The 20,947-nt window shown below is 46.4% G+C and overlaps 1 protein-coding gene across 1 annotated transcript; it reads left to right on the top strand.

Moving 5' to 3' along the window:
* The first annotated feature begins 1,349 nt into the window (after positions 1-1,349).
* xrn1 (5'-3' exoribonuclease 1) lies at positions 1,350-19,936 on the top strand. Its single transcript, XM_089007791.1, has 39 exons — positions 1,350-1,856; positions 2,676-2,908; positions 3,190-3,287; positions 3,978-4,087; positions 4,171-4,281; positions 4,375-4,460; positions 4,945-5,032; positions 5,114-5,282; positions 6,257-6,324; positions 6,775-6,906; positions 6,986-7,158; positions 7,550-7,639; positions 8,583-8,739; positions 9,190-9,309; positions 9,385-9,554; positions 10,180-10,297; positions 10,365-10,457; positions 11,294-11,397; positions 11,501-11,635; positions 11,870-12,032; positions 12,450-12,563; positions 12,638-12,736; positions 13,166-13,281; positions 13,358-13,504; positions 13,585-13,671; positions 14,470-14,605; positions 14,698-14,754; positions 15,040-15,172; positions 15,242-15,311; positions 15,369-15,546; positions 16,361-16,444; positions 16,780-16,860; positions 16,945-17,049; positions 17,113-17,230; positions 18,239-18,387; positions 18,453-18,566; positions 18,776-18,887; positions 19,126-19,316; positions 19,423-19,936. Exons 1-39 carry the CDS (start codon positions 1,782-1,784, stop codon positions 19,660-19,662), a joined length of 4,824 nt encoding a protein of 1,607 aa, XP_088863917.1. The 5' UTR covers positions 1,350-1,781; the 3' UTR covers positions 19,663-19,936.
* The last annotated feature ends 1,011 nt before the right edge of the window (positions 19,937-20,947 follow it).

Here is a 20,947-nt window from a genome sequence, read left to right as displayed (position 1 = left end):
CCGTTTTGACACAGATCAGATGCCTCTGCGTGTGTGCGTGCTCAAAACCCCAAAGGCCTCTCACGTGTATCCATTCCATTCCATTTTCCGAATCCAAAGTGCCCCGTGCATTGTTTGCAACTTTGAAACCTCAAAGCGTTACGGTCATGTTTCAATGTTGCTTCAAAATAAGATATGCCGCAAAGACAAAGTGCATGAAAACGACAACCACCCAGCTAGCAAGCTATTAGATAATACTAATAATAAATTGCACATATAAGTGCCTTTCAAAACTCTCAAGGACACTTTACAGGCATAGGATAAGAACAATGTTCTGGCTAGCTAGCTAGCTATTAACTATCTAGATAGCTAGCTTCTGTATGTGCCATTGACCATTTTATATTTGCGTTAGTGGTGTACACTTCCAGGTTAAGTGAACGCTGGCGCTTCTGGCTGCCGCTGCTCACCGGCAGAAAAAAAAGTTCTTATCCTATGCCTGTAAAGTGGCCTTGAGAGTTTTGAAAGGCGCTTATAAATGCAATTTATTATTATTATTATTATCTACTAGCTAGCTATTTGAGTCAGGGAACAGATTCGCTATCTAGTTGGCTTGCTATCTATTAGCTATTTATTAGCTAACTAGCTTTCTATCTATTTGGGTTATTGTTCTTATCCCGTGACTGTAAATTGTCCTTGAGAGTTTTGAAAGGCGCTTAAAAATGTCATTATTATTATTATTCTCCGAATCAAAAGTGCCCCGCGGATTGTTTGGAAACTCAAAGCGTTACGGTAATGTTTCAATGTTCCTTCAAAATAAGATATGGGGCAAATATAAAGTACGGACTGTACATGAAAACGACAACCGCCCGCCTCACGTAATGCCAAATGGGCTTGGCACACGTTTGGGAATCTCCCGTTGAGATCAATTAAACAGAGCCCATTTTCTAGCAAAAATGTTTAAACATTTTCAACTCGTGTTACTAAATCCCGGATTTCATTTTAGCCGTTTACCTATCACGACCCAGAAATGCACTTTCACACGTATCAAGAGTGACATACTACTAGATGGATCCGGCCATTTTTTTCAAAATAAAATGTCAAATTTATATCAAACGGCCGTGCGGCCCGGTACCAAGTGACCCACGGACCGGTTTTTGAGGTTGTCGTATGTACATTATTCCCCAATTAGAGCAACATATTCCACACGCGCACAGAGGGTTTTATCAAAACAAGACAAGGCGCCTCTTCGAAATACAGTAGTAGATTAATACCGTCACGTCCGGTGCTTGTTTGAGGGCTGTGCTTGTCGGGGAAGTGTGACGTCACGGAGAGAAGGAAGGACCCGACAAGGAGTGGTCCGGGAGAGAGCCTGAGTAGAATGACTGCGCGTGAGTTGTGGCGGAACAACAGCTCCCCTTTGTGTGTGACAACTGCTACGTTTTTGTTACGAAAAGACCGACCCGCTAGACCAGCGACTGTGTGCATCATTTGTCACGCTGAGGGGCATTACGATACTATATTCATTCTCGTGTAATTAATTGGCCGCCACGTATTATTATAAGTAATAATATTATTTGTTGTAGTAGTAGTGTAGTGGCTGGTCATGCTCGTTATTCTTATTTGTGTTCGTCCGTTTGCGAAATAATGCCGAGGTAGGAGCGTTCTGGAGGCAACAGCTTGGCGGACTCATTTTGCAGACGCACCGCGGACAACTCGCCAAATCGCGTCCGCTGCAAGACCCGCTGCGTTCCTTTTGCTCAAGTCTAAGGTCGGGGTTTTTTGTTTTTGTTTTTGCCGCGACGATGGGAGTCCCGAAGTTTTATCGATGGATTTCAGAGCGTTACCCTTGCCTCAGTGAAGTTGTCAAGGAGCATCAGGTAAGATCGCGATGACCCGGATGAGCGAGCGTTACTTGTCCCAACGCCCGCTGTAGCAACGTTAGCTCGGATAGCACTTGGCTATCGGCTTGTTTGTCTGCGGCCAGCTGACGTTTTAGTGCACTTGTCTGGTTCAATGCCCGAATAAATATAAAGCCGAATTGGCATCCCCTTTTTTTTTTTGTTTTAGCTGCTGTCGAGTTACGGTCTTCGATGACGCGACGATAAACTATATCGTGCCGAGTAAGCGTTCAGTCCTTTCAATGCAATTGTTGTAGGGATGTGACAAAATGTTTCTTTCAATAATAATTCACCACACATTTTCTAATACCATATTAAATTGCATTTAAATAAATTTCAAATGATGTATAGATTATTGTTCTATGACATAATAAGGAAATAATGGAAATATGCGGGGATTTTCTGCCTGTAATGACACAGTTAAAACAATGAAAATCTGTGACCGAGTTCTTTAGTACAGTTTAAATTATAACTGTCTTAATTTATGGCAGATCTTAACGAGTAAGGTACCATCGGAAAGCTTTTGAAATTCTAAACAAGAACAGAAAACACAAGAAAAGATTTCAAAATATACATGAGGAAATATCAACGATCGAATGCGGGCAGATTTTCGTCAGAAATCCAAAATGGCTGTCACTGAATACTCAAAGAAAATTGCGAGCTCTACAAATATAGATGCGAATGCTTCTTTTTGCTTGAAACCCGGCAGTTACGGAGAAAACTGACTTACTGACTTGACTTACTTACTTTACTTCCTTACTTGACTTACTTGCTTGACTTCCTTCCTTCCTTTTCCAGATTCCCGAATTTGACAATCTGTACCTGGACATGAATGGGATCATCCATCAATGTTCTCATCCAAACGATGAAGACGTTCACTTCCGTATCTCTGAAGAGAAGATTTTTGCCGACATTTTCCATTACTTGGAGGTGCTTTTTCGAATCATCAAGCCGCGCAAGGTCTTCTTCATGGCAGTCGATGGCGTGGCGCCCAGGGCCAAGATGAACCAGCAGAGAGGGCGCAGGTTTCGGTGAGTTGAGTCAAGAAGCACAGTGGCAATCAATAATTAACTGCTATATCGCTGGATGGCTGGCTAGCTTAGCTGGCTTGCTATTAGCTATGTATTGGCCAACTATCGAGCTTGCGGGTTGCGTGAACGCTGGCGCGTGTGGCTGCCGCTGCTCACCCACAGAAAAACTGATCCTTTGACTGTAAAGTGACCTTGAGAGTTTTGAAAGACGCTTAGAAATGAAATGGATTATCATTATGATATTAATTTCACTGCCATGGTGTGTGTGTGTGTGTATGAAGGACTGCAAAAGAAGCAGAAGACAAAATTAAAAAAGCTGTGGAGAAGGGAGAGGTTTTGCCCACAGAAGCTCGTTTCGACTCCAACTGCATCACCCCAGGTAAGCCCTCACACCCCATTCATTCATTCATTCATTCATTCATTCATTCATTTCAATCAATTTCAATACCACATCTTGCTATCAAGATTTAACTGGATTTATTTTTGTGACAAATTGATGAAAGATAAAAGCCATTGGATTGGATGAGCCTTTCTTCGTCTGGCACTGGAGACATTTGACATTTCACAGCAGCAAAGTGACGAAAGTAAAAGGAAAGGAAGAAGTAGAAAAACTAAATACAGGAGCTGCTGTATTTTGCAAAATGGCAGCCACACTGGCCGCACCGTTTTGAAGTCAAAACTACAACAGAAAAAAACAAATACAGGTAACATCCGACTGACGACCGGCTCCACTTACGACCGACCACCCGTTTTATGACCACGACTTCCACACCCTATTTTTCACATTTTTATTCTACACCTGGCACTGCAACGGGCTAGCTGAATCTACTGTGTATATACACACTATATGCTGTGTATGTACTGTGTGTGTATATGTATATATCTACCATTTTGACTTGCGGCCGTTTGGTCGTAACGGAAGTCGGTCGTAAGTAAGTCGGATGCTACCTGATGGATGTTACCTTTTTCCCCGATTCTCCCTCGTGTGGTAAGAATACAAAATGCGAGTCTTGATTTTCTTCATTTTGAATCTTAAGCAAATGTGACGTTGTCGCTCATCCCGTCGCAGGCACCGACTTCATGGTTCGACTCCAAGAGCAGCTCAAGTATTTTGTCCACAACAAGCTGTCCGCCGACAAGCTTTGGCAGAAGGTGCAAGTGTATTTGTCCGGCCACGAGGTGCGCGTTGTCCGCCCACGCCCGCCAGCACGTTTGCCGCCGCGCACGTGAACCTTTGCGTCCTTTCCGTGCCCTTTGGCCAGACTCCCGGGGAGGGCGAGCACAAAATCATGGAATTCATCCGTTCCGAGACGGCCAAGCCGCACCACGACCCCAACACCCGCCATTGCTTGTATGGCCTGGACGCCGACCTGGTAGCGTTTGCCGTCCGTCCGTCCGTCCGTCCGTCCGACCTGCCGCTTGCTTCTTCATGCTTGCCGGTGCTTTTTCTTTGGCTTCCTCAATAGATCATGTTGGCTTTGACCAGCCACCAGACCAATTTTTCCCTGCTCAGAGAAGAGGTCCGCTTTGGAGGAAAGAAAGCGCAGAAAAGGTCAGCCTTTGTTGCTCTTATCCGAACTGTAATCGTGGGACGTTTCATTGCCAAGCGCCTCTCCAAACTCTCACCGTCACTTTACAGTCACGGGATAAGTTTTTCTGCGGGTGAGCGGCGACCGCTAACGGGCAGCAAATAGATAGCTAGCTAGGTAGCCAGCTAGATAGCTAACAGACAGTAAATAGACAGCAAATAGTTGGCAAGCTTGGTAGCCAGCCAGATAGCTAATAGACGGCTAACAGACAGTTAGCTAGGTAGCCAGCTAGATCGCCAGATAATTTTTTAAGCTATCTACTAGCTGTTGAAATGTGTGCTGGATTTGGTGCGCCTGCCTGAGGGCGGGCGCTGGAAAAGGTGGTGTGCAGGGTGCAAATGGAATCATTAGTCTCAATTGGGATTCAATTCCACACGAGGTGATGCGCTTCTTTTTTCCAAATGAGTCTACGGGTTGTGGCTTGAATTCCGCGTGGTGCCTTTCCAGGATCACTGCCCCCGAGGAGACCACGTTCCATTTGCTTCACTTGTCTCTGATGAGGCAATACATCCATTACGAGTTTGCCGAGGCTCAGGTAGGCCCTTGGTGGCCGCCCCCACAAATCCCGCTTTCTTCCGATTGATCGCCATCCACGCTTGGTTTTTGTCCCGCGCAGGACACGCTGGGCTCCCGCTTTGACTTGGAGCAGATCATAGACGACTGGATCCTGCTTAGCTTCCTGGTGGGGAACGACTTCATCCCTCACCTTCCTCACCTTCACATCAACCACGACGCTCTGCCCTTGTTGTACAAGACGTACGTCCGCGTGCTGCCCACCCTTGATGGTGAGACCACCGCAGCAAACGTTTCTTCAACGTGTTTTTTGCTTCTTTTCAAGAGCAAAATTGACATTGAAAATGGAAATTGAATCTTCATTGTTTTGATCACAAGTACAGTGATGCCTCAGCTTACGAACGCCGTAGCCCACCAACATTAAAGAATATAATCTTGGCATACAAACTAGATTTCGGCGGATGAACACCAAACCACGCGGTCGAACAGCGCCACGGTGGCTGGCGGACTCGTTTTCGTCACCCCCTTTCTTTGAGTGCAGGCGTGGTTTGTTATCGAGTGGAGTACTTTTGCTACTATGGGAGCGAAAAAGACCCCGCCACAGGCTAGTGTTAAGCCGAAGAAGACACAAAGGAAAATGACGGTTGAGCAGAGGAAGGAGATCATCGTAAACCAACCAAGTGTGCGTTTGTGTGACTTAGCGTACCAGTAGCAGTACGCTAAGTCGACCATTGCTACGTGTGGCTAAGGGTGTTTCTGTGTTGTCTAAGCAACGGTCTCAGGCAATAAAAGAGGTTGAAAAACTTCTGTTGATTTGGATGAACGAAAAGCAACTAGCAGGGGACAGTGGGAGTGAGGGTATTATTGCCGAGAAAGCACGACAACTTCACCCGGATATCATCAAGAGGCAACTACATCAACAACCATCACAAAGGTCAATAAAATGACTTGATTATACAGTACAGTTGATTTCTTTCATTACAATTCAATAGCACATTTATTATACATAAAATAAGGTCTATTTTGTGTAGTTTTAAGGCTTATTTCATAGACAATTATGTTTTATGGGGACCTGGGAATGGATTATTCTCAATTTAATGGTTTCTTATGGGAAATAGATGTTTGGAAGATGACCTTTTCGCCTTATACACGCATTCTGGGAACCAATTAAGTTTGTAAGCTGTATCACTGTAATTGTTTTTTGTTGAAATGAAATGTATTATTATTATTATTATTATGTGGTCAGGTTACCTGAACGAGAACGGCCACCTCAACCTTGGAAACTTTGAGAAGTACTTGGAGAAACTATCTGAGGTGCGTCTTTTCCAAACGTAGATTCTCCCCCAACCCCCTTTTTTTTTCCAAGCATATCCACGTCTGCGCGTCGACGCTTCACTAATAATAATCATAATAATAATAATACATTTCATTTCTAAGCGTCTTTCAAAACTTTCAAGGTCACTTTACAGTCACAGGATTGGTTTTTCTGCGGGTGAGAAGCGCCAGGGTTCACTCGGAAGTAACTCAAATAGATACAAAGCTAGCGAGCTAGCAAACAAATAGCTAATAGATAGCCAGCTAAAGAGTTAGCAAATAGAGAGCTAGCCAGCTAGACAGTCAGCCAACTAGCCATATAGCTAATAAATAGCCAGCTACATGTGCTAATAGATAGCCAGCTAGTTGTAAAAAGACATATGAAATGTATTCTGATTATGATTTGATTGGCATGCTATTCATCGGCTGACCTTTGCGCCCTCTGTCCAGTTTGATCGGGAACATTTCAGCGAGGTGTTTGTGGACTTGAAGTGGTTTGAGAGCAAAGTGGGGAACAAGTACCTGAACGAGGCGGCGGGCCGAGCCGCCCAAGAGGAAATGGAAGCCGCCCGCAAGGAAGAGGTGGGACGCCGACGGCGGCCATTTTGCTTCCCGCGCCCTCACTCGGGCTCATCCGGCGAGCTTGTCGCGTGTCTTCCAGGATTGTTCTCTCTCTCTGGCGGAATCGGCGTCCTCCGTAGGGACGACGGACGCTGCCGCGCCGGCGCCTCCCGTCGACAAGGAGGATGAAGAAGACGACATGTTTGAAAGCGAGTTCAGGCAGTACAAGCGCATGTACTACATGACCAAGATGGAGGTGGACGTCGTGTCCGAGTGAGTCCACGTCTTCGGGGAGGCCATTTTCACAGCCGCTGGCGCCACTTTGCAACTCCTTTTCACTTTCGGGAAATAGAAAAGGATTATTTTATCAGCATTTCATTTAGAAGCGCCTTTCAAAACTCTCAAGGTCACTTTACAGTAACAGGACACGTTTTTTCTGTGGGTGAGCGGCGGCAGCCACACGCGCCAGCGTTCACTCAACCCGGAAGTCACTCAAATAGACGAGTAAGATAGAAAGCAAGTTTTCAGCAGGTTTTTTTCATTGGGCTCTTTTAACACCCTCCCTCCCTCCCGATAGTTTTCAATTGTAATTTTTGGAATTTTGAACGAGCAACTTTTGTGAAGTTGACCTGACAACATGTTTCTATTCCTTCTTTTTTTTCAGCGCTTTTCTCTCCAAGCAGGCCAAATGTTACGTTGAAGGCATCCAGTGGATTCTCCACTACTATTACCACGGGGTGAAATCTTGGAGCTGGTGAGAATGTATGCCCATACAGTGATACCTCAGCTTACAAACACTTTTAGCTCACGGACTTTTCGCCTTACCAACATTAAATTCGCGAGCATCTAGTCTTGGCTGATGAACTAGTTTTCGGCGGACGAACCAAACCACACGGCGCCACGGTGGCTGGCGGACTAGTTTTCCACACCCACTTTCTTTGAGTGCAGATGTGGTTTGTTATCGATTGGAGTACTTTTGCTATGAATGGACCAAAAAAGACTCCACCACAGGCTACTTTTAAGCCAAAGAGGACACGAGGTGCGTTTGCGTGACTTAGAGTCCCAGTACCTTGGGTGTTTTGAAAGGCGCTTGAAATAAAATGTATTATTATTATTAAGTCGACCATCGCTACGTGTGGCTAAGGGTGTTTCTGTGTTGTCTAAGCAACGGTCTCAGTCGATAGAAGAGGTTGAAAAACTTCGGTTGGTTTGGATGAATGCAAAGCAGCTAGCAGGGGACAGTGTGAGTGAGGGTATTATCACCCAGAAAGCACGGCAAAGAGGCAACTGCATCAATGACCATCACAAAGGTCAATACGATGACTTTATTATATAGTACAGTTTATTTCTTTCATTACAATACAATATCACATTTTCTATCCATAAAAGAAGGTCTCCTTTGTGTAGTTTTTAGGCTTATTTTGTAGAAAATGATGCTTTATGGGGACCTGGGAACGGATTATTCTCATTTTAATGGTTTCTTATGGGAAATAAATGTTTGGAAGACGAACTTTTTGCCTTACACGCACATTTTGGGAACCAATTAAGTTGTTGAGATGAGGTATCACTGTATTTTAACGTGTGTGTGTGTTGGTGCGCGTACACCAGTGGCAAATTTGGTCAGAAATTAGAGGGACAATTTCGAGCATAATGGCATAATCATTTTTGACATGCTATTTTTTTGTTTGTTTCTCCAGGTTTTATCCCTACCACTATGCGCCGTTCCTGTCGGACATCCGAAACATTTCCCAATTGAAGTTGACCTTTGAACTCGGGGAACCCTTCATGCCCTTCCAGCAACTCTTGGCGGTCTTGCCCACTGCCAGCATGCAGCTGTTGCCTGAATGTTATCGGGTAACGCAAATAGATAGCTAACAGCTAGCGAATAGCCAATAGCTAGTGAATAGATAGCTAATAGCTAGCAAATAGATAGCCAATAAATTTTATTTATATGTATATGTATATGTATATCTTTTCCTTTTGCCTTTTCCCTTCAAGGGGTCGCCACAACAAATAATATCTATATTATTGGGTTGAGTGAACGCTGGCGCATGTGGCTGCTGCTGCTCACCCGCAGAAAAAACTTCCTGTGACTGTATGTAAAGTGACCTTGAGTCTTTTGAAAGGCGCTTAGAAATGAAGTATATTATTATGATGATGATGATGATGATTGTTATTATTATTTGGATTGGATTTGGATTTTCCTTGACTAGTCTTGCAGTGGAGACATTTCCATTTCACAGCTGAAAGTGATGATGATTTTGATGATGATGACTAATATGATCATGTTTTTGATTTTTCAAGCCTCTGATGACGAGCGAGACGTCGCCCATCATTGAGTACTACCCGAGCGACTTCAAAACGGACCTGAACGGCAAACAGCAGGAATGGGAGGCCGTGGTGCTCATTCCTTTCATCGATGAGGTAGCAGGCGCGCTCCAGGCCCACGCGGATGGCGCTTTTGCACCTTTCCTCCAGCGCTGCGCTTTGTTTGAACAGAGGAGTTTGTTAGCCGCCATGGCCATCTGCGACTCCAAGTTGACCAAAGACGAGAAAGCCAGGAATCATCACAGCCAGTGCGCTCTTTATACTTACCAACCCCAGCTGGACTTTACGTACCCGGCCGCTGTTCCTCAGCTCTTCCCAAACATCATCCACTGCCACGTCAGGTATGGACACGCATGATAGATATTAGCTATATGGCAAGCTAATTGAGTCAGGAAACATATTTAGCTATCTAGCTAGCTTGCTATCTATTACCTATCTATTAGCTGGCTAGCTATCTAGGTATTCGCTATCTATTTGCTAGCTATTAGCTATCTATTCGCTATGTATTGGCTATCTATTCGCTATGGTTTGCCTAGCTATTAGCTATCTATTCGCTAACTATTTTCTATCTCTTCGCTAGGTATTATACAAAAACAACCAAAAAAGCAAGGCTGGTGAGAGCATTTGCGGACGGCTGCCTACTTTAGCGCCATCTTAATAATAATAATCATCATCATCATAATAACACATTTCATTTATAAGCGCCTTTCAAAACTCTCGTGGTTACTTTACAATCACAGGATAGGTTTTTCTGTGGGTGAGCAGTGGCAGCCACAAGCCCGCAAGTAACTCAAATGGATAGAAAGCTATAGCTAATAACTGGCTCGATCGACAGCTATACAATCAATAGCTTGCTAATTAGCTAGCTAGCCGGCGAGATAGATAGCAAATAAATAAACATCGAGGCAAATAAATGAAGTAATGCAATAATAATAATAATGAAGGTGTTGTTTTGGGGTTTTCCAGAGAAGAGAAGATCCCCATGGACGCTTGGCAAGTTCCCCTGAGCCGCATTGGCAGCAACGTGGATCGCTCGGCGCTGTACTTTTGCGGCTTCCCCACGCTACATCACATCAAACACAAGGTGGCCATTTTCAATGGGTGTCCTTTTTGGCAGATGACTCTCTCGCTCTCATTTCACCCGTACTTAGTTCCACATGAAGAAGAGCGGCGTGGTGGTCTTCCAACAAAGCAGCAGAGGTGACAATATGATGCTGGAGATTCCCCCCACCGAGGAAGAATTGGTATTGCCCCCCCAAAGACACTTGGAAATGCCATTTTATAAAATAGCTAATAGATAGCGTGATATTCATAATACTAATAACAATAATACATTTCATTGATGAGTGCCTTTCAAAAGTACTTTTTTCTATGGGTGAGCAGCGGCAACATTTGCTGTAAAGGGGGCCAACTTGCTTTGACTCCCTTGCTGCTTTCTACTATTTTTGTCACTGCTTTTTGCTGCTATATCTATCTATTAGCTATCTAGCTGGCTATCTATTAGCTGACTGGCTATTTAGCTAGCTATATATTAGCTGGCTGGATTATTTATTAGATTTTATTATATGGATTAGATATTTGCTATCTATTAGCTCTCTAGCTGACTATCTAGCGAGTTAGCTAGTAGCTGGGTGGCTATCTAGCTAGCTATCTATTATATCTGTCTGTTTGTCCGCTTGCCCGCCCGCCCATCTCCCTCTATCTCCCAGCTATCTATCTGGTTAGCTATCTAGCTGGCTAGCTACCTAGCTAGCTATCTATGTATTTGCTACCTATTAGCTATCTGGCTGGTTGGCTAGCTGGCTATCTATCAGCTTGGTAGCTATCTAGCTAGCTATCTATTAGCCATCAATGAGCTTTTTAGCTCACTTTCTATCTATTTGATTTACTTCCGGGTTGAGTGAACGCTGGCGCATGTGGCTGCCGCTGCTCACCCACAGAAAAACTTATCCTGTGACTGTAAAGTGACCGTGAGAGTTTCGAAAGGCGCTAAGAAATGAAATGTATTATTATGATGATTATTATTGAAAAAAAATGTTTTCCTCTCCATTTCTTTCCTCTTTCCTCTTCCTGTTTGTAGCTTTGTGATGACGTCGCTGAACAAGTTCTGGGGAAGTCTTTGTTTGTCAACTGGCCCCATCTAGTGGAGGCGCGCGTCATTGCAGTGTCAGATGGAGACACCAGGTAAACAACAACAGACAACATGGCGAGTGGATCAAGATCAAGATTTTAGAAAATTGTTTTGTTTGAACAATTGTATTTATTTATTGGGGGGAATGCCTGAAAGGTTCTCGCTGGAAGAGCCACCGGGGGCCCAACGAGTCTACGGCCGCCTTTCTACCCCTCCCCCCACTACAGTCACTTACCTCTCAGACAAGGAGCAGAGGGACTGGGTGAAGGACGTCCAAGGAATAACGGAACAGTAAGCCTCTACCTCCCGGCTATCCATCCATCCATCTATCTATCTATCTATCTATCTCTCTAGCTGGCTACCTAGCTAGCTATCTATTTGCTAACTATTAGCTATCTGGCTGGCTGGCTATCTATTAGCTCAATCTAATGTATTATTATTATTATTATTATTATTGTTATTATTATTGTTATTACTAAGAACTCTTTTGCTTTTTCTTTTCAATCTTGTCATTTTTTTTTGTAGCTACCTGAAGAGGAAAGGCATCGTCATCCACCAAACAACGCTGCTTGTGTACGCGCAGCTGCTGACGGGAAGAAAATACGTGGCCAAGGCCAACGGCGTGGTGGACTTGGAGAAGCAGTGGGCCAAGCAAGTCCTTCCTTTTGCCTTCCAGACGGTGGTTCAGGTACGCGTCCACCATCGCGCTCACTCACACCGAGCAGCGGAAAGGAAATACAGTCACACCTCGGCTTACCAACTTCATTGCTTCCCAGGAAGTGTGCGTAAGGCCAAAAGTGTCTATTCCAAACATTAATTTCCCATAAGAAACCATTAAAACGAGAATCATCCGTTCCCATCCCCATAGAAGATCATTTTCTACTAAATAAGCCTTATAACTATCACTGTACTAAACTAACTAACTAACTAACTTGAAGAAGACCTGATTGGGGATGACCAAAGTTGGTGAAAAACCTCCATCAATATCAAGAATGGCATTTGTATAATGATGTAGCAGATATTTAATATGCAATCTTGCCTTGATGGCCCCCTCATTTTCCTCCATTTGAATTTCCCCCCCGGCTGGGATCCCCTTTGTTCTTAGGACATGGAGGCCTTTTATTCATCTGTGAGCGTCTTGAAGAGCTTAGAGGACCTTTACCCTCCGCTGAGCAGCGTTTTCATGCTGGGACACCCGCACTACGCCGCCATGGGCGAGGTGGGTTGTCGGCAACCTTTTCACACTTTGGATCAACCAACCGCATGATGATGATTTTTGTACCTTCCAATCAGGTGCAAGATTCGAGCGACGTCATCCAAGACGGGCGTGTGCGCGTGGCTTTCGACGTACCTCACGAGCCCCAACTGGAGCTTTTAATCCACAACCAGCATGTGAGAAGCAGCATCTTTAATCATAATCATAATCATAGATAATAGATAGATAGAAAACTAGCCAGCTAGCTAATAGATAGCCAATAGCTAGATAGCTAGCCAGCCAACTAGAAAGATATACAGCTAGCCAGCTACACACAGCTAGCTCAAGGTCACTTTACAGTCACAGGATCAGTTTTTCTTTGGGTGAGCAGCGGCAGCCACATGCGCCGGCGGTCGTTCAACCTGGATGTAACTCAAATAGATAGAAAGCTAGATAGCTAAGCAATCGTTAGCCAACAGATTATTATTATAAATAGTGAGCAAATCAATAGCTAGCAAGATAGCTACATAGATAAATAAATCAAGAAATATTCAGAGTAAATGCTAACCGCCGGCGCGTCTGCAAAATGTTGTTTGCCAAGCCCTTTTGTCTTTGGGTCGCGACAGAAGTACTGCGTCAAGTACAACCCCGGCTACGTGCTAGCGTCCCGTTTGGGAATCAGCGGCTACCTGGTGTCCCGCTTTTCCGGAAGCATCTTCATCGGCAGAGGATCCAAAAAGAAGCGAGTTAGCCTCCGAGTTAGCCCCGTGGGCGCTTCTATGCCATGTGCGCTCGTTGAGCAAATTTGTCGTCTTTAGTCCGTGCGGAGAACAAAAAGCCAACGTGGGCTTGAACCTCAAGTTCAACAAGAAGAACGAGGAGGTCCCCGGTTACACCAAGAGAACCGACAAGGAGTGGCTTTACTCGCCTGCCGTGGAGGAGCTCTTAGCCCAATACTTGGAAAGGTGAAAAACAAAATGGCGGCGGGGGGTGTTAGCCATGGCTATCATCTCCTTGACTGACGTCCACGTTTTTGATTGAACAGATTCGCGGAGGTGTTTGACGCCGTGTCAAGAAACAGTCACGACGACGTCTTCTACGAGGACGACATCTGGCCTGGAGAAGACAACGGGTACAAAATGGCCGCCTGTCTCCGACAAGTGATAATAATCATAATGATAATAATCCATTTCATTTCTGAGCGCCTTTCAAAACTCTCAAGGTCACTTTTCAGTCACGGGATCAGGTTTTTTTTCCTCTGGGTGAGCAGTGGCAGCCACACACGCGCCACTCAACTCGAAAATAGCTAGAAAGCTAATAGATATCTTCATAGCTAATAGATTACTAGCCAGTTTATGTTTCCTGACTCAAATAGCTAATAGATAGCTAGCTGGATAGCTAATAAACAGCCATCCAGATAGCTGATAGCCAGCCAGCTAGCTAGCTAATAGATAGCAGGCTAGCTAGATAACTAATGTTTCCTGACTTCACTTGAAGATTGCCACCCCCCCCCCCCCCCCTCCATCAAGAAAAACCAAAACCTGAACAAATTGGGGAATGGTGCTCCAGGTCACAAAGCGCTAACATGGACACAAAACCCCTAACATGCCAAAACATTGCCAGAGGTCTGACCAGTGCTTGATCAGCACCCTCCACAAAAAAAATTGGGGATCCACGTCACAAAGCGCTAACATGGACAAAAGGTAAATGCTGCCCCCTTGTGCCAGTGCTTTATCAGCACCCAAACAAGAAAAACCAATACCCAAACAAATTCGGCAATGCCGAGCTCTGTCATATTTTCAAATCCCGAATAAGTTTGGGAATGGCAGCGAATGAGTGACATTATCTGAAGTGCAAGAGGCTGTTTTGCGTGCGAAAAACGTGAATTTGTAATCGTTCTGAATGTGTCATTTTTGCGAATGGTCGCCAGGGCGGAGAAGGTGTCGGAAATCGTGACGTGGCTGAAAAACCACCCGGTCAGCTCCGTCGGCAGGACGTCGTGCGACTTACAAGTACTGGACGGCGCCATCGTGGAGAAAATTCAGGAGGCGCTGGAGGAAGCCAAGGTCTGACGGACGGACGGACGGACGCCGCCATTTTGGATCCCGTTGAGCCCTTTTTTCTTCCCGTTTCTCCCCCCGCGCCACTCTGATCGCAGGTGAAGAAGAACGTCAAGAAGTTTCGCGACCTGGTCCAGCCGCATCTCCTGTTTCGGGTTGGTCCTGGTTGTTGTTTGTTCTGGGCGGGGCCGGTGCGGTGGGTGGGGCTTCTGGCTAATAGACAGCAAATAGATAGCTAGCTAATAGCCAGCTAATGGATAGCTATATAGATAGCGAGATAGTTAAATAGATAGCAAGCTAACAGCTAGATTGATAGATGGCTAATCGAAAGCTAGCTAGTTACTAGACAGCAAATTGATAGCTAGTTATCTATCTAGCTGGCTAATTTTGAATCCATTGAAAAAGGGGTGTGGCTTTTCATTTGCGTGTTGGCGCCGCAGCCTTTGGAGCAGCAACAGGGGGTGGTTCCGGACCCCGAGGCCGACTATCGCCTCTTTGACCGCGTGGTCAACGTCAGGGAGAGCTTCACCGTCCCGCTCGGTCTCCGAGGAACCGTCATCGGCGTCAAAGGGGGTAAGCTAACAAGCGCCATTTTGAGCAGGAACCGCAACAGGAACTCTATGCTCTTTTCTTTCCTTTCAGCGGAGCGCGACGACGAGGTTCTCTACGAGGTTCTGTTCGACCAAGACTTTGCGGGGGGGCTTACGATCAGGTAACGCCCGCCGGCCGCGTCCTCGCTAGCGGCTTGATTGGACGCGACCGTCCTCAGGTGCGCCTCCCCTCGTTGCTACCGCCTCCCGCCGTGCGCGCTGATGAACCTGTCGCACGGCGCCCGGACGGATCCCGCGTGCCACAAACTCACCGCCATCGTCAAGCCGCAGCAGTCTTGGCGGCCCCTCGCCGCCAGCCTGGACCGCTCCCCGCGTTCGCCCTTCGTCTCCGCGCAGGTAAGCCACCGTCCGGCTTTCGCCAGGTGGCCAAAACAGCAGCGTTAAAGGACAACCGACAGCATTTTTTTGGTGTCCGAAACTGCCATCAGAAAAACCTTTGATAGCATTTAAAATGGCCGATCTTTTGAGTCAAATGCAAAACACCAATCAAAATGAGTTTGAGTGTCCCAAAATGACCCCGGAACCTTCACGGACACCTTCTTTACGCGTGTTACCGCAATTGGCTGCGACACACGACCATTCACCGTGGCGTTATTGATGTCGTTTACCTTCTAATTTGGCCATCGACGCGGTGTTTTCAGATGAAAAAAAGTAACCAAAACGCATTGTGTGTCGCTTTCTCGGTCAGGGGCGTTCCCTCCGTGACGTCACGTCGGGCATCGTCATCAACTCGAAAACAAGACTTCCTGAATATTCAGCGCAAGTCTTAAAAGGTCAAATATAGCTATAGAATAATAATAATAATACATTTGATTTCTAAGCGCCTTTCAAAACTCTCAAGGTCACTTGACAGTCACAGGATCGTTTTTTTCTGTGGGTGAGCAGCGGCAGCCACACGCGCCAGCATTCACTCAACCCCAAAGTAACTCAAATAGATACCAGGCTAGCTAGCGAATAGATAGCTAATAGCTAGCAAATAATATGCGCTGGAATCTTGGTCAAATGCGCTCAGTAGATGTCATTGGAAGTCATTTGACAAATGATGGACGCAAGTTGTCCGGAGGTGTCGGTTGTCCTTTAAGCCTCCAGCACAAAAGCAGCCGGTTGAGGCGCCATCGCGGCGGCCATTTTCTCCGCTTTGTCGTTGCAGAGTCAAGAGGCGTATATGAAGGTGTGGCGGTCTTTGCGGGACTCCGCCCCTTCTCACCAACCTCCCGCTCATTGGCCAAATCAGGTACGCTATGACCCTTTCTGTTCTCTTTGTCTTCGTCTACTCAAGCACCTCCAAAAAGAGGAGGGTGGTGTGGGCACGATCCCAAAAATCCTTTTGGGAAACGCATTTTGGCTTTGAACGCAATATCAAAATAGTCATGGCAATTCCGGCTCTTCTTGGAGAGTCGATTCTTTTGACCGAGGCTCTCTAAAAAGAGCCAGCTCTTTTGGCTCCCAAATGGCGTCGCGTTTTTTGTTTGCAAATGACCCATGACCCCATCTGTCAGTCTTTCTCTCATTTGGCCACATTTTTGGCTCCCTGTCCAACTCTGGCTTGTGTTTGTGTCGGCTTTGCAGGCCTCCGTCGGTCCAATAAGATTGCTGAAGAAAAACCAAGATGGCGCTTCGCTTTTACCTCAGTGGATGGCCCCCCGCAAGGTATTCGTATTCGGGGGGGGGGGGTCTCGCAAACGTCGTGTAACGCTTTCCTCCTTCGTTGTCAACGGAAACGGATCCGCTCAGACGTCAGAGTTCGAGGACCTGATGGCCAGCCTGAAGATCTCCGGCGAGAAGCAAATGGCCGCCGGCCAATCCGACGAGCCCCTGTCGCCGCAATCCTTCGCCGCGGTGAGTGAGCCGCCTCGCCGTCTTATTTTTGAGAGACGGCGTTCCGACGGCGTGCGTTCGCAGAAGGGCACCATGGTCTTGAAGGAGATGCTGAAGATTGACGGCGGAGGAGGAAGCCCCGCCCCCTCGGAACCCCACCGCGACCACGAGCGGAACAGGAAGAGGAAGCCGCCCAAATTAGGTACAGTGACACCTCGGTTCACGAACCCCTTGGCATACGAACTTTTCGTTACATTGATGACCATTTTACCTTGGCATACAAACTATTTTTCGGGATACACACGGAGCACCACAATATTTGGCGATTTGGCGTTCGCGAACGAGCCCGTTCTCCTAACAAGAAAATGGCAGCCGACTCGTTTTTGTCCTCTATTCCCCGCCCCCAGCCTTCGGTTAAAGCCACGTGATTGGTCAAGAATGCAGCAGAGTGTAGACTGCAAGGTTAAAATATCCCACCAATCAGGCTCCACAAATAACCCGCACAAGCCATCTGTACACTTGATGCAGAAAGCTATTAACCCGGCTAATCAGAACACAATTGATGAGGGACAAGGTCAAATTATCGCAGAGAAAGCACGGCAACTTCACTCGGATATCGTCAAGAGGCAACCTGGAGGTTCGTCATCCATTGATGATCACAAGGCGAGCCACGGATGCTTCGAGAACTTTGAGCGTCGTACAGGGATTCATAGTGTCATTCGTCATGGCGAGGCAGCCAGTCTGACGAGAAAGCTGCCAAAGTTCACAAGGAATCATTCGTCAAGATGGTGGACGAAGAAGGCTACGTTCCCCATCAAGTGTTTCATGCTGATGAAAGCGGCCACTCCATTCCATCAAGCCATCAACGGCCATCACAAAGGTCAATAAAACCACTTTATTATACGGTACACTTTATTTCTTTAATTGCAGTACCATAGCACATTTATTATACATAAAATAAGGTCTATTTTGTGTCGTTTTAAGGCTTAGAAAAGTAGGAAATGATGTTTTATGGGCACCTGGGAACGGATTATTCTGACTTTAATGGTTTCCTATGGGAAATTAATTTTTGGTCGACACACTTTTTGCCTTACACACTCTGTCTGGGAAGCAATTAAGTTTGTAAGCCAAGGTATCCCTGTAGCTCGCAATGTCGCTGTTAATTCTGGAAACTGTGCTCATGCGGCTTGTTTGATTTGTGTCGGGCCAGCGGCGCAAATGTCCGCCGGCGCCCGCGGAGAGAGAACGCCGCCGCCGCCGTCGTCTTGTCCGGCGCCGCTCAAAGCGGCCGAGCTGGCGTGCGTCTGCGCCGCCGCCGGCCTGCCGCCGCCCGAATTCAGCTTCCTCCGCAATCGACAGGTCAGAAATGCGGCGCCGTCCGTCCGTCCATTTGTCCATCCATCCGTCCGTCCGTTGGTCCGCAGGGTGTCCTTGTCTGTCAGGTGAAGTTGGCCTACGGTTTGAGCGTCCACGGGCCTCAATGTCACTCGGAAAACGACGCCAAGGAGAAAGCCGCCGCCTTCGCCTTGCAACGACTGGTACTGCCCATGCTTGCGCTCAACCCGGAAGTAGCTCAAATAGATAGAAAGTGAGCTAGCTGGATAGCTACCAAGCTAATAGATTGCCAGATAGCCAATGGGTAGCAAATAGCTAGCTAGCCAGGTAGCTAGCTAGATAGCTAGCCTATAGATAGAAGGAGAACTTGCTTTGACGCGTGGGATCTTGTTCCTTCCTTCCCGGCCGTCAGAATTCGCCGGGATGGCGTTTCCCCGTCGGACCGCCGTTGCCCCTGCTGCGCGGAGTGGCCCGCCTGCAGGCCCCGCCCATCCCAGCCGCGCCCCCCGTCTACGGCCACGCAGGTGCCACCGCCCGCTTTGTCTTTCGTCCTTTGCTCGCGTGATTGTCCCAATTGGAGCTTGCTTTTCCCAAATGAAGCAAGCTCGCTACACACCCATGAAAAAGCCGCCTCTCGTCCGAGCTAAACTTTGCTCGCTTGATTTTGCCAAATGAAGCGCGTTTGTTACACACCCAAAGAAAAGCCGCTTGCTTGCTTGTGATTTGAAATTGAACGAGAAGGCTTTTCGTTGTTGTGGGCAGGCGGTTTGCCCGTGCCCCCGCGGGGTTACGCTCCCGCCGGCCCCGTGTGGGCGATGCCCCTGCCCCCCCAGCAGAACCCCCACCGGAACCCGGCCTTCTACGGAAGCGCGGGGACGTACCCCGCCGCCGCCGCCAGGCAAACGCAACAGCCTCCGCCCGGCGGCTCCCACCACCAGTTCGTCCCCTTGCAGGTCAGCCTCCGTCCAAGTGCTCCGTTTGTGGCGTGGCGTGGCGCTCGCTTTTCGCAATGCGCAAAACGTGGCAACACGCCAGTCACGCGGAAACGTCTCCCGCCAGGTGACGAAAAAGCGACTGTCGGCCAACGAGAAGGCCCAAAACCCGACGGGGAAGCCGAACGCGCCTCCCGTGCGGTCTCGCTGCCTCCAGGATGATGTGGCTCCTCCTCCTCCTCCCGCGGCGGCGACGCCCCCTCGGCAAAACGGGCGGGGGGCGGGCCGCGTCCTAGGCTCCGCCTCCAAAAGGAAGCACGGCAAGCTGGCGGTCAACTTTTCGGCGGCTCGGACGTCCGAGCAGTGAGCGCAGAGCGCTAACTGCTGCGTCTTGAAGTTTTTGCCTCCGCCCATTCATCTTTTGACGATTTAATGATGGGTTGGAATTCTGACCCCGCCCCCTTTTAGAACGCTTGGGACTTTTTTTACAAATGGAAGGAATTTTTAAGTGTTGCTTTGAAAAGTCGAAGATGAAATTTTAAAAACATGTTTAGTATGAGGACAAATCTCCATTTGAAGCTTCAAATCAACATTTCTTTGACTCGGGCTACGTCGCTTGAGGATTAAAATGATGAAAGTTGACTGGAAATTAGGAGAACTGGATAGGATATTAAAATGCTGTTCACGAGAAACGTCTCCCTTCCAAAATCAGATATGCAGGCAGAATTCAGGTGGCAAAAAAAACATACCGACGAAAGGCGTTTTTACCCCCAAAAAGGAAGGCATTTATTTGCCGAAAAAAACAACCATGTTTAGTAAGCCGTTTTTTTTGCCGAAAAAAAAAAAACAACCATGTATAGTAAGGTATTTTTTCGTGCCTAAAAAACAACCATGTGTATAGTAAGGCGTTTTAGCCGAAAAAAAAAACCACCATGTATAGTAAGGCATTTTTATGTGGAAAAAAAAACACAATGTATAAGGCGTTTTTAGCCCCCCAAAAAAACGACCATGTATAGGAAGCCGTTTTTTTTGCCCAAAGAAAAAGACCATGTATAGTACGCCGTTTTTTTCACCGAAAAAAACAACCATGTATAGTAAGGCGTTTTTTTGCCCGAAAAAAAAACGACCATGTATAGTAAGGCGTTTTTATGTGGGAAAAAAAACACCATGTATAATAAAATAAGGCATTTTTAGCCAAAAAAACGACCATGTATAGTAAGGCATTTTTAGCTGAAAAAAACCATGTATAGTAAGGCGTTTTTTTTGCCCAAAAAAGACCATATATAGTAAGGCGTTTTTATGTGAAAAAAAAAAAAACACAATGTATAATAAAATAAGGCATTTTTAGCCCAAAAAACGACCATGTATAGTAAGGCGTTTTTTTTGCCCAAAAAAAGACCATATATAGTAAGGCGTTTTTATGTGGAAAAAAAAAACACCATGTATAATAAAATAAGGCGTTTTTAGCCCAAAAAACGACCATGTATAGTAAGGCTTTTTTTTTTGCCGAAAAAAAGACCATGTATAGTAAGGCTTTTTTTTTGCCCAAAAAAAGACCATGTATAGTAAGGAGTTTTTATGTGAAAAAAAAAAACACCATGTATAATAAAATAAGGCATTTTTAGCCAAAAAAAACGACCATTATAGTAAGG

The sequence above is a fragment of the Hippocampus bargibanti genome, linkage group LG11 (genome assembly GCF_051943395.1).
Source record: "Hippocampus bargibanti isolate YZ-2025 linkage group LG11, ASM5194339v1, whole genome shotgun sequence".
NCBI lineage: Eukaryota > Metazoa > Chordata > Actinopteri > Syngnathiformes > Syngnathidae > Hippocampus > Hippocampus bargibanti.
Note: the sequence above shows the minus strand (reverse complement) of the source record. Positions and strands in the feature narration are given on the sequence as shown.

Excerpts from the sequence above, each read along its gene's own strand:
- xrn1 (XM_089007791.1), top strand. The coding sequence starts at position 1,782 with ATGGGAGTCCCGAAGTTTTATCGATGGATTTCAGAGCGTTACCCTTGC. Across the intron at positions 6,907-6,985 it reads AAGCCGCCCGCAAGGAAGAG|GATTGTTCTCTCTCTCTGGC; the intron begins GTGGGACGCCGA and ends CGTGTCTTCCAG. Across the intron at positions 15,173-15,241 it reads CGTCATCGGCGTCAAAGGGG|CGGAGCGCGACGACGAGGTT; the intron begins GTAAGCTAACAA and ends CTTTCCTTTCAG.